At 33.0% G+C, this 13,178-nt stretch overlaps 1 protein-coding gene across 1 annotated transcript; it reads right to left on the reverse strand.

The window, feature by feature from the left end:
- Positions 1-2,546: 2,546 nt before the first annotated feature.
- On the reverse strand, positions 2,547-3,017 carry LOC112690906 (protein GVQW3-like). Its single transcript, XM_025565012.1, has one exon. The coding sequence runs from the start codon at positions 3,015-3,017 to the stop codon at positions 2,547-2,549; it is 471 nt and encodes a 156-aa protein (XP_025420797.1).
- Positions 3,018-13,178: the final 10,161 nt, after the last annotated feature.

The following is a 13,178-nucleotide window of genomic DNA, read 5'->3' on the forward strand; positions in this document are numbered from 1 at the left end:
TGTTGCCCACATTAAGCCTATTGCGCATTTGGGCACTGTCGAATTAAATTGAATTTTTATTTATAAGTTCACATAGGTAATTCCAATAATATTTATCAAATATCAACAACAACGTTTCTCTTTATGGGCGCGTGGCAATGTTTATCAGTTACATTCGGTTTATTCGACGTAATAATTCGTAATAGCTTCGTGTTTATTATACTATTCGTGTCCTATACAAAAATTAAAATGACTGATCGTGAAGAAAATCTAATAAACCAATTTTGGTCAGACACCGACTTTAATTCTGACAGTTCTTTTTTTACGGATGATACTGACAATGACCCAATTTTTCTACCAGGTCATTGAAACACAAATCCGAGTTCAAGTCCAAGTTCAAGTTTAGATAATTTTTCTACTCCTGGCCCTTCGACAGGTACGTTACAAAATCAAATTGATTATTCTAACGATGAAAATTCGTTTGGCAACACATCTAGCGATGATAGCGATTATAATAATTCTAATTCTAATTCAACTGACACATTATGGAAGGATGACTTTATACCTATACCTGATTTTAATTTTGATACTACAACTAGTGGAATCAAATTAAATGTTGAAGACACTGCTCGTCATTCCCCAATTGAAATATTTAATCAAATTTGGACTTAAGAAGTTATTGACATTATCGTGAAATCCACAAATGCATACGGATTAAACCAAAAAAATAAAAATCGACCCATGGAAAATTTTCTCGTAAATCTAAATTTACTGAAACTGACCCAGAAGAAATAAAAAAATTTCTTGGAATGTGTATGCTTATGGGTTCATTCAAATTTCCATCATTGCGTGATATTTTCTCAAATAATCCATTATACTATCACCCAATAATAAAATACACCATATCAGGACGACGCTTTGAACAGCTTCTCGCGTACTTCAGCGTTGAATATTCAGGTCTATCCACAGATACAGGCCCAATGAGAAAATTAAATCCACTGTTTAAAATACTAATTGCAAATTTTCAAAAAGCATTTTACCCAAGAGAAGATTTTCTTTAAGATTTATCTTTAAACGAGTCACTATTATTACATCGCGGAAGATTAAGCTTTAGGCAATATATAAAGGACAAGAAGGCAAAATATGGGATAAAGTTTTTTGAACTATGTGATCCTAATGAATGCGTGTTAAATATTGAAGTTTACAAGGGTAAAAATAATTATTTATTGCCGTCAACTAATTCTAAAATAGATAGCCTAGTCCTTGGGCTTATGGATCCATATTTATGCAAAGGCCACAGTTTATTTATGGACAATTATTATAACAGCACTATTCTTTCCGAATTATTATTAAAAAAAAAAAAACACATAGTACAGGAACTCTGAGAAGCAATAGAAAGGGCAATCCTGAAAAGGTAACTAAAAAGAAATTAAAAAAGGGTGATCACGTATGGCAGAGAAAAAATGAAATTTACATTTCAAAATGGAAAAACAAACGTGACGTTACAATTATCTCTACCAAATATCATCCACAAATCGTCACATCAACCAATAAATATAGGCAACAAAAGTTAAAACCTATAGAAATTGAAAATATAATGAAAAAATGAGTGGAGTTGATAGATGTGACCAAATGTTTAGCTATTACAGTTCACCCAGAAAAACATGTAAATGGTATAAGAAAGTTATACTTCATTTGTTAGACATTGCTGTATAGAACACTTATTATATATATAAAAAAAAAATTCATGCTGAAAATAAAAATGTCAAGGATTTTAGGGACATGATAATCAAGGATTTAATTTCGCTGCCTTCAAATATTACAAATTACGAAATTTCTATAGCAAATAAAAATAAAAAAGTAAGAAAAAAACCTACAAACGTTGCTGGCAGTTCTCATTTTCAAGAGAATATATCAATTCCACCGGGTTACAAAAGAAAAAAATATTATAAAAATTGTCTAAATTGTTACAGTCTGAACATAAAACGCAGAAGGCAAACATATCTTCAATGTAAACAATGTGTTGTTCCATTATGTCCAGGGAAATGTTTTGAAATGTACCATTCCTCGAAATAATAATCTAATATTTAAATTTTTAAATTTTTGTTTTTAGAACTACTAAACCAGAGTGTAATGTTATTTTGTTAAGATTAATGTATTATTTTATTATTTATCATATCAATAAAGAAGTACTAATGTAATTAAATTAAAGATTTATTTTGACATGTTTTGATAAAAATAAAGGGCAAATATCGAAAAAGTTTATAAAAAATTATAATACTGCTATAGCAGTAATGAAAAAGTGACCATTTTAAGGTATGACTGTAGAACAAAATCTTACTTCTGACTGTCCGTCAACGTGTTAAGTAAATCCGGCTTGGAATTGAAAAAATGGGCCACCAATATCCCGTCGTTACTGGATGCGGTACCGGAGGACAGTCGTGGTGCTGGCCATTTGGCATTCGACTCGGTCGAAAATAAAGGTACCAAAGTGCTAAGAATCGAGTGGCGTCCAGACCGTGACTATTTTTGTTGTGCGCTGCGCGTTGACCCCCCACCAGTGTTCTCTAAACGGGGTATACTATCTTTGGTAGCCCGGATTTTCGATCCGCTAGGGCTATTCGGTCCCGCAACTTTGTTAGAAAAAACTGTTCCGGAGTGAGATTTTTAGGCACTATTTTGGCGCAGACTTTTGTCATGTTTAATTCATCGTGCAAAATTTGTCTAACGGTCTCCTTGTCGATATTAACCATCTCAGCTATCATTCGAATACTCAGACATCGATCTTTTCGCACAATTTCATTGATTTTTGAAATGTTGTCGTTAGTTTTTGAGGAGCATGGACGACCCACCCGTTGATTGTCTTCAACTTCTTCACGGCCCTCACGAAATCGTTTGTGCCACTCAAAAACACGTGGTCGTGATAGGACACTATCTCCATATACTTCAGTTAATAAATTAAAACTTTCGGTGGCAGATTTTCCAAGTTTCACTAAAAATTTTAAATTAATACGTTGTTCAATTTTTTCGTCCGGCATGATTTCGACATTCAACACGTAAGAGGTCAATTTAAACGACGCTTACACATAAACTACAAAACGGAAACTGACTAAACTGGTATTGTTCGATGCAGTGATATTCATAGATTACAAATACAGTGTGTAAAATCGGTTGTTGGAAACACTCTATAACTTAACAAATATTAAAGATATTTAAATTCTGTTTGTTTGTGGTGCTTAACAAAGTTTGTTATAACTTATTCAAGTAATTAAACAATTTTTATGCCATTTCATTTCACGCATGCGCATAACAACTTTTTTTTTTTAAATGGCAACCCCACTATTTTTTGGTTAGTTATTTTTACTCTTATTTTTTCATGAATTTTAGTGGTAAAACCAACTTCCTACGTTAAAAAATAGCTGAGTTATGGATATTTCAGTGATTGATATTATTTTTTGACTTTTTTGAATTATTCATCAATTTTATGGCTTAAATAGTTAATCCTTTTAGCACCGCATGATATCTTCTAGTGATATTTTTAGTACCTACTTTTGGAAAACATCCTCTTTCCCTAAAGCAACTATTTTTTTTAAGTTTATCTCAGGCAATTAAAAAAAAAAAAACAATATTAATTTATTTTATTTTTATTATTGCAAAATTACATAAAGTTTTAAAATTGTTTTACTACAACAAGATTTTCAGTACATGATTATCATCGGTTGTAGTAACAAGTGTTTAGTTTGTTTCCCTACTCCAAATATGGATAAAGAAGTAGAGGTGAATATTTTATTGTGGCAATTTTTGGAGTTTTTAGAATTGGAAAATAATAAACAAAATAGATTTTGGATTCACCCAATCAACCAAAACAGAAATATTTCTGGTTTTATTCAAGAACTAAAAAACGATCCAGAAAATTTTTATAACTACTGCCGAATAAATATTACAACCTTCTATGAGCTTTTGAGTCTAGTTGAAGACAGAATAAAGAAGTTGAATACAAATTTTAGGAGAAGTATTCCAGCTGAGGAAAGATTATTGATAACAATAAGGTAAGTTTTATAGTTTATTTATTTTTGTATTTCATTTTTAAAATACAATATTTTGTACATCAACATTAGGTATATGTTAATTTATTTATCATAATACATTTTACATGTATGTATCATATGGGAAATTTGTTTGATTTTGGTGTTGATTTCGGAATTGTTGTTGCTGGTCTTCCGAACTTGGAGGTCCAAAATGTATACATCCAATCGAAGGTTGTATCGCATATGACGCTGAAGTGTTATCACTGATGTTGGAGGGTGGTCCAGATGAACTGGAACTGTAAGCAGTATTCACAACGAGGGGACCTCTTGAATCATTATCCTCTTGACTATCGAGCATTGAGTTCAAAAGTTCCATCACTTTTGCTTTGAAATAACGCTGTTTTCTGGGGTTAAGCTTGTTAACATCAGGCACAAGGCTTTTGAAGAACGTTAATGTAGGATCGTCTAATTCATGATTATTTCTCTGAGATTGAACTTGAGCAGTGACCGTCTTAAGATATTCAACCATAGGACCTGCGACGACTTCAGCAACTGAAGACTTATTAGTTTTATTCTTTTTTGTTTCCTTGGACGAGAATGCTGTTGGAGTGACGTATTGTCTCTCAATATTATCTAATCCTGACTGAGACTCAATTTCTTCAGAAAGAAATTCGTTACCATCCTCACTAACTCCTACCTCCAAATTTCTTACTTCCTCACCAACCTTCGATGTATTAGGTGCAGAAATGTTACTTATAATTTTTCTTTGCGGTTCAGCGTAATTTGATAAAAATGACATTGCATCATCAGCCAAGTGCCACTTTTTTTTCTTAGCAGCAGACCCACTAGGAGCATTTTTTACTTACATTGAATAGCTAAAACCGAAATAATAATAATAATATTTTTAATGTTCAATGATTAAATTTTAATAATAATTAATATTTAATTTAATTTTAAAAATTTAAAAAATAAAATGATAATTTAATAAAGTTTATAAATTGAACTATAACCCTTTATTTTAGATTTCTTGCAACTGGCGATTGTTTTAAATTCATCCACTACAATATGCGCATTGGTGCTACGACAGCACGAGAAATAATAAATGAAACTTGCATAGCTATATGAGAAGTACTTTCTCCTATTTATTTAATGACTAACCCTACTCCAGAAAAGTGGCGAAATATTTCCGAAAAATTTGAGAAATTATGGAACTATCCAAACGTTTGTGGCAGCGTGGATGGTAAACACATCCGTATTCAACAGCCATATCACGGAGGATAGGCTTATTACAATTATAAAAATTATAATTCAATTGTACTACAAGCAGTCGTTGATGCGGAGGGTAATTTTTTATTCGTAGACGTAGGAGAAGCGGGAAGATACAGTGATGGAGGTGTATTTGCTGCTTCAAATTTCGGTAAGAATTTTATCGAACAAACATTGAACTTGCCACAGCCACGAAAAATAGATCCCGCAAAAGAAATTGAATGTATTATGTATTATGTATTTTTGGCAGATAGTGCTTATTCGTTGAATAAAAATATGATGAAACCTTTTGCTCGATCGTCACTCACGTCAGACAAAAATAAAATTTATAACTACAGACACTCCAGAGCTCGTCGGATTGTGGAATGTGCATTCGGAATAATGTCAAAAAAATTTCATATACTCCAAAGGTCTATGTTAGTCCATCCTGATTTTGCAACAACAATAACTTTGGCTTGTTGTTTGTTACACAATATGATTAGAAAGAAAGAATAATTAATGATGTATACAGTGAAATGATAAATGTAGAAGAGTGTGACGTAAGCAGGGAACCGACAAGAGCAAGAGCATCCCGAAATGCATATCAAGTTCGAGAAAATTTCGTTGATTATTTCGTTTCGCCAATTGGTTCAGTATTATGGCAAGAGTATATGGCTAGACTTTAGACGTTCAAGGTGTTTAAAAAAAAAATATAAAACATTATAGCTACTGTTATAAGTTTTTTTATCACTTTAATATTTATAATTCACATTCTGTAACTAATATATATATATATAAATATATTTATATTATATTATTATTATTATTATAATTAATAAACATTAATATATATTAATATTAGCGTTTATTATTGTTCAGCATGATGCGAACTTTGATTATATAAATTATAAATAGTACAAAACAACAAAACCAAAATAATTAATAATTATTCAAGTCTAAAAATAATTCAATAGCACAAGAAATAATCAATACCCGGACGATATCGTGGTTATAATTTTACTTTTGTAATATTTAAATGTAATATTTTAATATTTTAATGTACCTGTAATATTTAATTCTTGTCCAATTTCGCTCCACAATTGATTGATGACGTCCTGGTTGTGATGTTCTTTTAAATTAAAATTATATATGGCGGGTCGAGCCTCAACAAGCACGAGCAGTCGATCCGCGTCAATATCCATATTTAAGTATAAGTACAAGTAATAAATTTAATAAGTAAAATTGTTTTTATTATTTTAATATTTATTACTATTAAATAATATAATATATTAATATTAAACACGCGCTATGAACGTTGTGAACAAAGTGATGCACGAGGTCTTCGGCAGCGCAACAGCGCCCTCGTGTTTCGATACGTTGCACAACGTTTCGAGTGAATGTTGCACGCAGTGCGCACCAGTATCATTTGATTCTACAGAAAATGCGGAACGTGCAACATTGAACTACGTTGCGAGACGTTTCGCAACAAAATGTTTCAGCTGGTGCGTTTCCAGCTTTAGAACACCGTGCTCTTGAACGGACCTAGTCATCGACACTTTGTAATTTTCTCTCAACTTTGTCTTTCTTTGTCAATTAGTTTTTTTTGTTCTCTTGACGTTATGTTAAACTCGGTGCATCCTGTGCCACCGCGCTTTTATTATTTCACCACTGAATGTTACTTCGTTAGTGTTTGTGCGAATAATACAAGACCACCGGCCAATACCGCCTTCATCGCTGTTTTTTTTTTTTTATTTCAATTCACCACCATCTACACCGAGTGTCGTGCCGTACAACGACGGACCACGACAAGTTGTTAGATGATAGGTGAGGCCCCCAGGTCATCCTCTTATCCAAAGTGTCTCCGAGGTATTTGACTGACGGTTTCTAGGATATAGGCACGTTATTGAATTTTAATGGTTGTGGTGTATGATAACGATGAAGGCTAAAAATAATTGCTGTGCTTTTTAACCCATTTATCTGAATTTTCCAGTTTTTACACCATGTTGATAATATTCTTAAATGGTCTTGTAGGCAGTGGCGTAGCCAAAGAGGGGGGGGGCTAAGAGGGCTGTAGCCCTCCCCATGGGCCGTGTTTATATGTATAATGTACTTGACTATTTAATAGAATCAATGGATGCTCGTTTTAATCAAAGGCTTATTGATTTTATGCCACTTGAAGGACTTATTCCGGCCAATTTAAATATGTTTGACGATAAAAATATTATAAAAGCTGCTAAAATATATGTCCAAGATCTCCATGATGATACTTCATCTACAATCAGAGCTGACCTGTTCATATGGAGGCAACAATCGAGTCAAAATACTATTCCAAAACCGAATTCTGCTCTTGATTCACTCTCTCATCGCACCAATCTTCGACCTAACATTAAAATACTTTTACAATTATTCGCCACGTTACCAGTTACCTCTTTCACTCCGGAAAGAACGTTTTCAGAATTAATCGCTTAAAAATTTTTTTAAGAAGCATTATATCGGAAAACAGACTGAATGGGTTAGCTATGACTTATATAAATAAAAAAAGAGCAATTCGATGAAAGTGAAATAATAACTGAATTTGCCAGAAATTCGCCTAAGAGGATGCAGCTGTCAGAGTGGAGCAAGGAACTGAACACTAAAACCAAAATTATTATTATTATTATTATAAATTATATATGAATAAATATTTTTAAAACTAAACTAAAATACTTGAATTAAGTTTAGAAACTTGGTGGTAGATGATGGGGGGGGGGGTTAAGGGTGAATTCTCGTATCCTCTCTTACCTTACTTATCCAAAAAAGTGGTTAGCCCCCCCATTTAAAAATCCTGGCTATGCCACTGCTGAAGATGAGAAGTTAGACATTTTGAAACAATTTCATGATTCAAGATTGGGAAGACATTTATGAACAGATAAAACTATTAAAAAGACACAAAAACAATTTAAATGGAAAGGTATGATACAACAGATATAAAAACATATATTAAAAATTGTACATTATGTCAGAATGTCTTTTTGTAGACTATAGAAATCGTGGATGATTTTTTTTTTTTTTTTTTTATAGCATTATAGGCCATTTAGGCCCTTTGCTGCCAATATCAAATTCTTCCACTCTTCTCTATTATATGCATGCATTAGGTCTCCATGCCAATCTGGTCTTAACTCCTGGATATCTCTTTTGACTACATCTATCCAACGCTGCTTCGGTCTGCCGCGATGTCTTTTCCTGTTCAAGTTGTTAACAAGTACCTTCTTGACAATACTATTATCCGCTCTCCAAACGTGACCAGCCCACTTCAGTCTAGTGCCTTTTACGAATTGTACTATATTTCCTTTTCCATATAATTGTTGTATTTGTTCGTTTGATCTTCTCTCCCACACTTGGGTATCAGGATTATATACGGGACCATAGATTTTTCTTAACACCTTCCTTTCAAATATATTAAGTTTATTCTCATTTCCTGCTGTTGTAGCCCAAGTACAGCATGCATAAGTCACAACTGGTCTGAGGTACGTAGTATATAGCTTCTCTTTATTTTTCCTAGATAATAATTTTGACCTAAACAGATGTGACATAGCAAAGTAACATCCATTCCCAGCTTTTAAACGGAGTTTTATTTCATTATGCATACAGTTTCTATTATTTATGTTGACTCCGAGATATTTGAAGTCATGTACTTGTTGAAATGTTATCCCACCGACTTCCAGGTCTGAATCATCCTCATTATCTCGTGCTTCTCTTGTCATGAACATATATTTGGTCGTCTCCTGGTTTATAGACAACCCTATATGTTTGCATACTTCCATTAGATCTGACATACTGTTTACGGTATCTTGCTTCGTATCACCTAAAATTATTATATCATCCGCATATGATAGTATGGTATGGTTCTCATTTAATTCCATTATCTGTCGTCGTGGCATTCTCCTTAACACACTTTCTAACGCTAAGTTAAATAATACAGGTGATAGTGCATCCCCCTGTCTTAGTCCTTTACCAACTTCAAAAGGGTCTGATAGCTCTCCTTGTACCCGAACCATACATTTAGTATTACTGTTGCATAATTTTATTAAGTTAACTATTTTATTTGGAATACCTAGAGTTGTTAGGTTTTTCCATAGTTTATTCCGAATTATACTATCGTATGCTTGCTTGAAGTCTACAAATACTAGATGGATATTTTTATTATACTCGTAATGTTTACTTAGTATTTGTCGGAATGTGAATATGTGATCAATCGTTGACTTCCCCTTCCTAAATCCACACTGGTAGTCTCCAATCATTTGCTCCGATACATCTTGTATTCTTCGTAGGATACATATAGACAGGACCTTATACCCAACATCTAGGAGAGATATACCTCTATAATTTTCTATGCATTTGGGATCACCTTTTTTAAATATTGGACAGATAACTGATATTCTCCAATCGGTTGGAATTTCTTCTTTACGCCATATCATAGATATAAGATAAAATATCTCATCTGTTAGGCTTGGGCCTCCGAGCTTTAGTAGTTCTGCGCAAATTCGGTCCTCTCCAGCAGCCTTATTATTTTTAAGTGATTTAATAATTGATTCTATTTCTGCTCTGTTTGGTTCTAATTCTTCATTTCTCAAGTTGTTGTTTGTGGATTCCTCCCATTCTTCGTCATCTTCTCCTTGGCTTAAATTGGGTTCGCCATTCAGAAGTTGGTCAAAGTACTTCCGAAACTCCTCTGCTTTATCTTTACTATTTGACAATAGAACCCCTTCTCTATTTAAAACGAATTGCGTTGTTGGCTTGAATCCGTTTTTTAAGGTTTTACACTGTCTGAAGAATTCTTTAGGGTTGTATCTATAACTTTCCAATTTTCAATCTTTTCCTTTTCCATTTTCCTTTTTTCCTGTCTTAGCACCTTATGCGCTTCTTTTCTCTTTTTAACATATAACTCCACATTTGGCTGAGTTGGGTATTGCAGCATTTCTAATCTAGCATCATTGCGTAGTTTAATGACTTCTGCACATTTTTGATTAAACCAATGCTTTGCTTTACACCTAGAAGTTTGCTTTATCATGTCGTCTGCTACCTCCAGGACTGAGCTCTTAATTATTTCCCGCGCAGTTTGTACTTCTGATTGCTCTTCTAGTCTATTTGTATGGGTATCCAGTGCATCTTTTATTCCTTGCTGAAATTGTTGAAGTATGCTTTCCTCTCCTAGTTTGTCCACATTGAACCTAATAGTATTTGTTTTCTTCCTTTTCGCTTTCCAATGGTTTGACAATATTAGTTTTACCTTAACTAGTACTAGGAAATGATCGGAATCACCATCAGCTCCTCTTTTAGACCTTACATCCTTGATACATGATCTATGCACTTTATCAACTAAGACGTGATCTATTTGACTTTGGTAAATTCCTCCTGGTGAGGTCCACGTATATTTGTTTTTATTCTTCCTGGGGAAGAAACTACTGCTCACAATGAGGCCATTAGCTATTGCAAATTCAACTAATCTGGTACCGTTTCCATTACTCAAATCATGTACACTCTCACTACCAATTGTAGGTCTATATATCGTTTCTCGCCCAACTTGTGAGTTAAAGTCCCCTAATATAATTTTTAAAGTGTCCTGATAGACCATTGTACACTCTTTCTAATTCATCATAAAAAATATCCTTCAGGTCTTCTTCGCCCGTTTCTGTGGGTGAGTATACACATATCAGTATAATGTCATATTGTTTACCAGCTATACGAATATGACAGATGCGATCATTTACTGGAGTAAATTTCTTTATAGAAGGTAACAACTGGTCATTTACTAAAAAACCTACTCCATTCTCATGCTTTCCATTGGATGATCCACTATAAAATAATGTCATTCCATTGGTTCTCATGTCTCCTTCCCCTGGCCATCTGACCTCTTGCAGCGCCACTATTTGAACGTTCTTGTATTTCTTCACCGCATCACTTATAGACGTAAGTGCGCCTGGTTTATAAAGTGATCTAATATTCCATGTTCCAATCCTGTATTCCAGTTGTCCGGTCCGTTTCCGAGTCGTATCCAAAATAAGAGTCCGAGACATGAATTGTATTGGTTTCATAACATTAGTATTTTTTACAAGGACGGGTTGTTAGCCCGCCGCTAAACCCCCAACCTGGAGGACCAGACCACACCAACTAATTAAAGTCAGTGTGAGGCTCGGGGACCCGGGTTCACCATACCCGTAACACTGTAAAGTACTTCCCCTGAGGGATCGTGGATAAATAGTTTTTTAAATAATTGATATTTAAAATTGGACATATTCCCTTTTGCAACTAAAATAAGGACATACTCACTTTTGAAACAGTAAATCTCGAATTTTTTCCCTTGCCGCTTGATAACCAATTTTAAATCAATTGAAATTCAAAATTATGAACCACCAACAAAGTAATATTTATTTAAATTTTTTTTGTAACACAAAATAACTTTGAAAATAATTTTTTTTAAATTTAGGAAAATAACAATATAAACAGAAAATTTATAACTTTCAACTTTTTATTAAATTAGGAAAATTAACAATACTAAAACTAGATTTTTAAAATCACATTCATTTTTTTAAATAAATTCTGCTCTCCCCTCAATGATATCTCCAAAATCAGATTCAGAGTTTTGGTCATCATACTCTTCATCACCCAACATTACAGTTTTATAGTAATCGAGATCTGGTAAATTTCTCCAGTCACTACCAAAGTGTTTTTGAAGTAAATTGTCTACATCAAACTTTTTTGCTGCATTAATTTGAACGCCTTTTTTTTATAATTTTAGGTTTCATTGTGGATAAACTTTTACCATGTTTGCACAGACCTTTTCCCTGTCCAACATTTAAATGGTAATTTGGTGTTTGGATTTTATCATTATTATTCTTTTAACAGGTGCAAATTTAAAATGCAAGTTTGCAGGTGCTTTTAGTGTTTTGAGACATGACGTCTTCCAATCATATATTTTGTAGTCATCGGAAGAAAAACGGACAACAGTGTCTACTGTTTCAAAAATTTTCATGTAATCATTAAGGCAATTATTGTCATGCATGCAATTTTTCTAAATTTTTTTTTTAAACGTCCAAAAATGCGATCAGACAAAATAAATGAATGACCAACAATAGGATAAAAATAGTTTATGTGGTTAGGACATTCCAGTAAGAACTTTGAAAGCATGGACAGCATAACTTTATTTTTATTCTGTCCACCACATCCATCTGAAAATAGTCTCATAGTGTGAATGTTTGTTAAATCAGTGTTTTTTAAACGATGATAAACAAATGACGCGATTTTATTTGACCCATTATTGTATTCAGTTTCCAACCATATGTACATAAATGTATTTTCTTTTACCTGTTTTGACTTTGAAGTACCTTGACAAACTGTAATGTTATGCACGTAAAATTGTCTGGAGTAATAAGCACTTTCATCTGGCACTTTAGGTAAAACTAGATCTTTTTGACAGTCAAAGATAAACGTTATTTTCATGTTGTAGTAATTTATAAAATTAATCGGCATTTTTTTTATGAACTTGCAGTGTAGTATTTAATTCTCTTTTTTTGATTAAACACCGAGTAATTTTTATTTTATTTTTTAATGACATATATAAAGAACAACAATCAGTTGGAGGAGACCCAAAACTAATATTGAAATCTGTACAAAAAAATGGAACGAAAAAATTCGTACTTCACGGCTTTGCTATCTGGTATACACTCTTTAAATAACTCATATAATGAGGAAATTGACATTTCACTAGGCAAGTACTGTTGGATTGCATTTTTTTCACGACAGTAATGGGACTCAATCGGTTTAAGTTTTGAAATAAATACTCTCACATTTTCCCTTTGAGGCTCATATTTCTCCTACTTTCTTTGTTCACCTCGGTTTTCTTTTGGTGACTCACCGGTCATAAAATAATTTTTACAAACATTATCT

The sequence above is a fragment of the Sipha flava genome, unplaced genomic scaffold (genome assembly GCF_003268045.1).
Source record: "Sipha flava isolate LNK unplaced genomic scaffold, YSA_version1 526_pilon_pilon, whole genome shotgun sequence".
Classification (NCBI taxonomy): Eukaryota; Metazoa; Arthropoda; class Insecta; order Hemiptera; family Aphididae; genus Sipha; species Sipha flava.

Excerpts from the sequence above, each read along its gene's own strand:
- LOC112690906 (XM_025565012.1), bottom strand. The coding sequence starts at position 3,017 with ATGCCGGACGAAAAAATTGAACAACGTATTAATTTAAAATTTTTAGTG.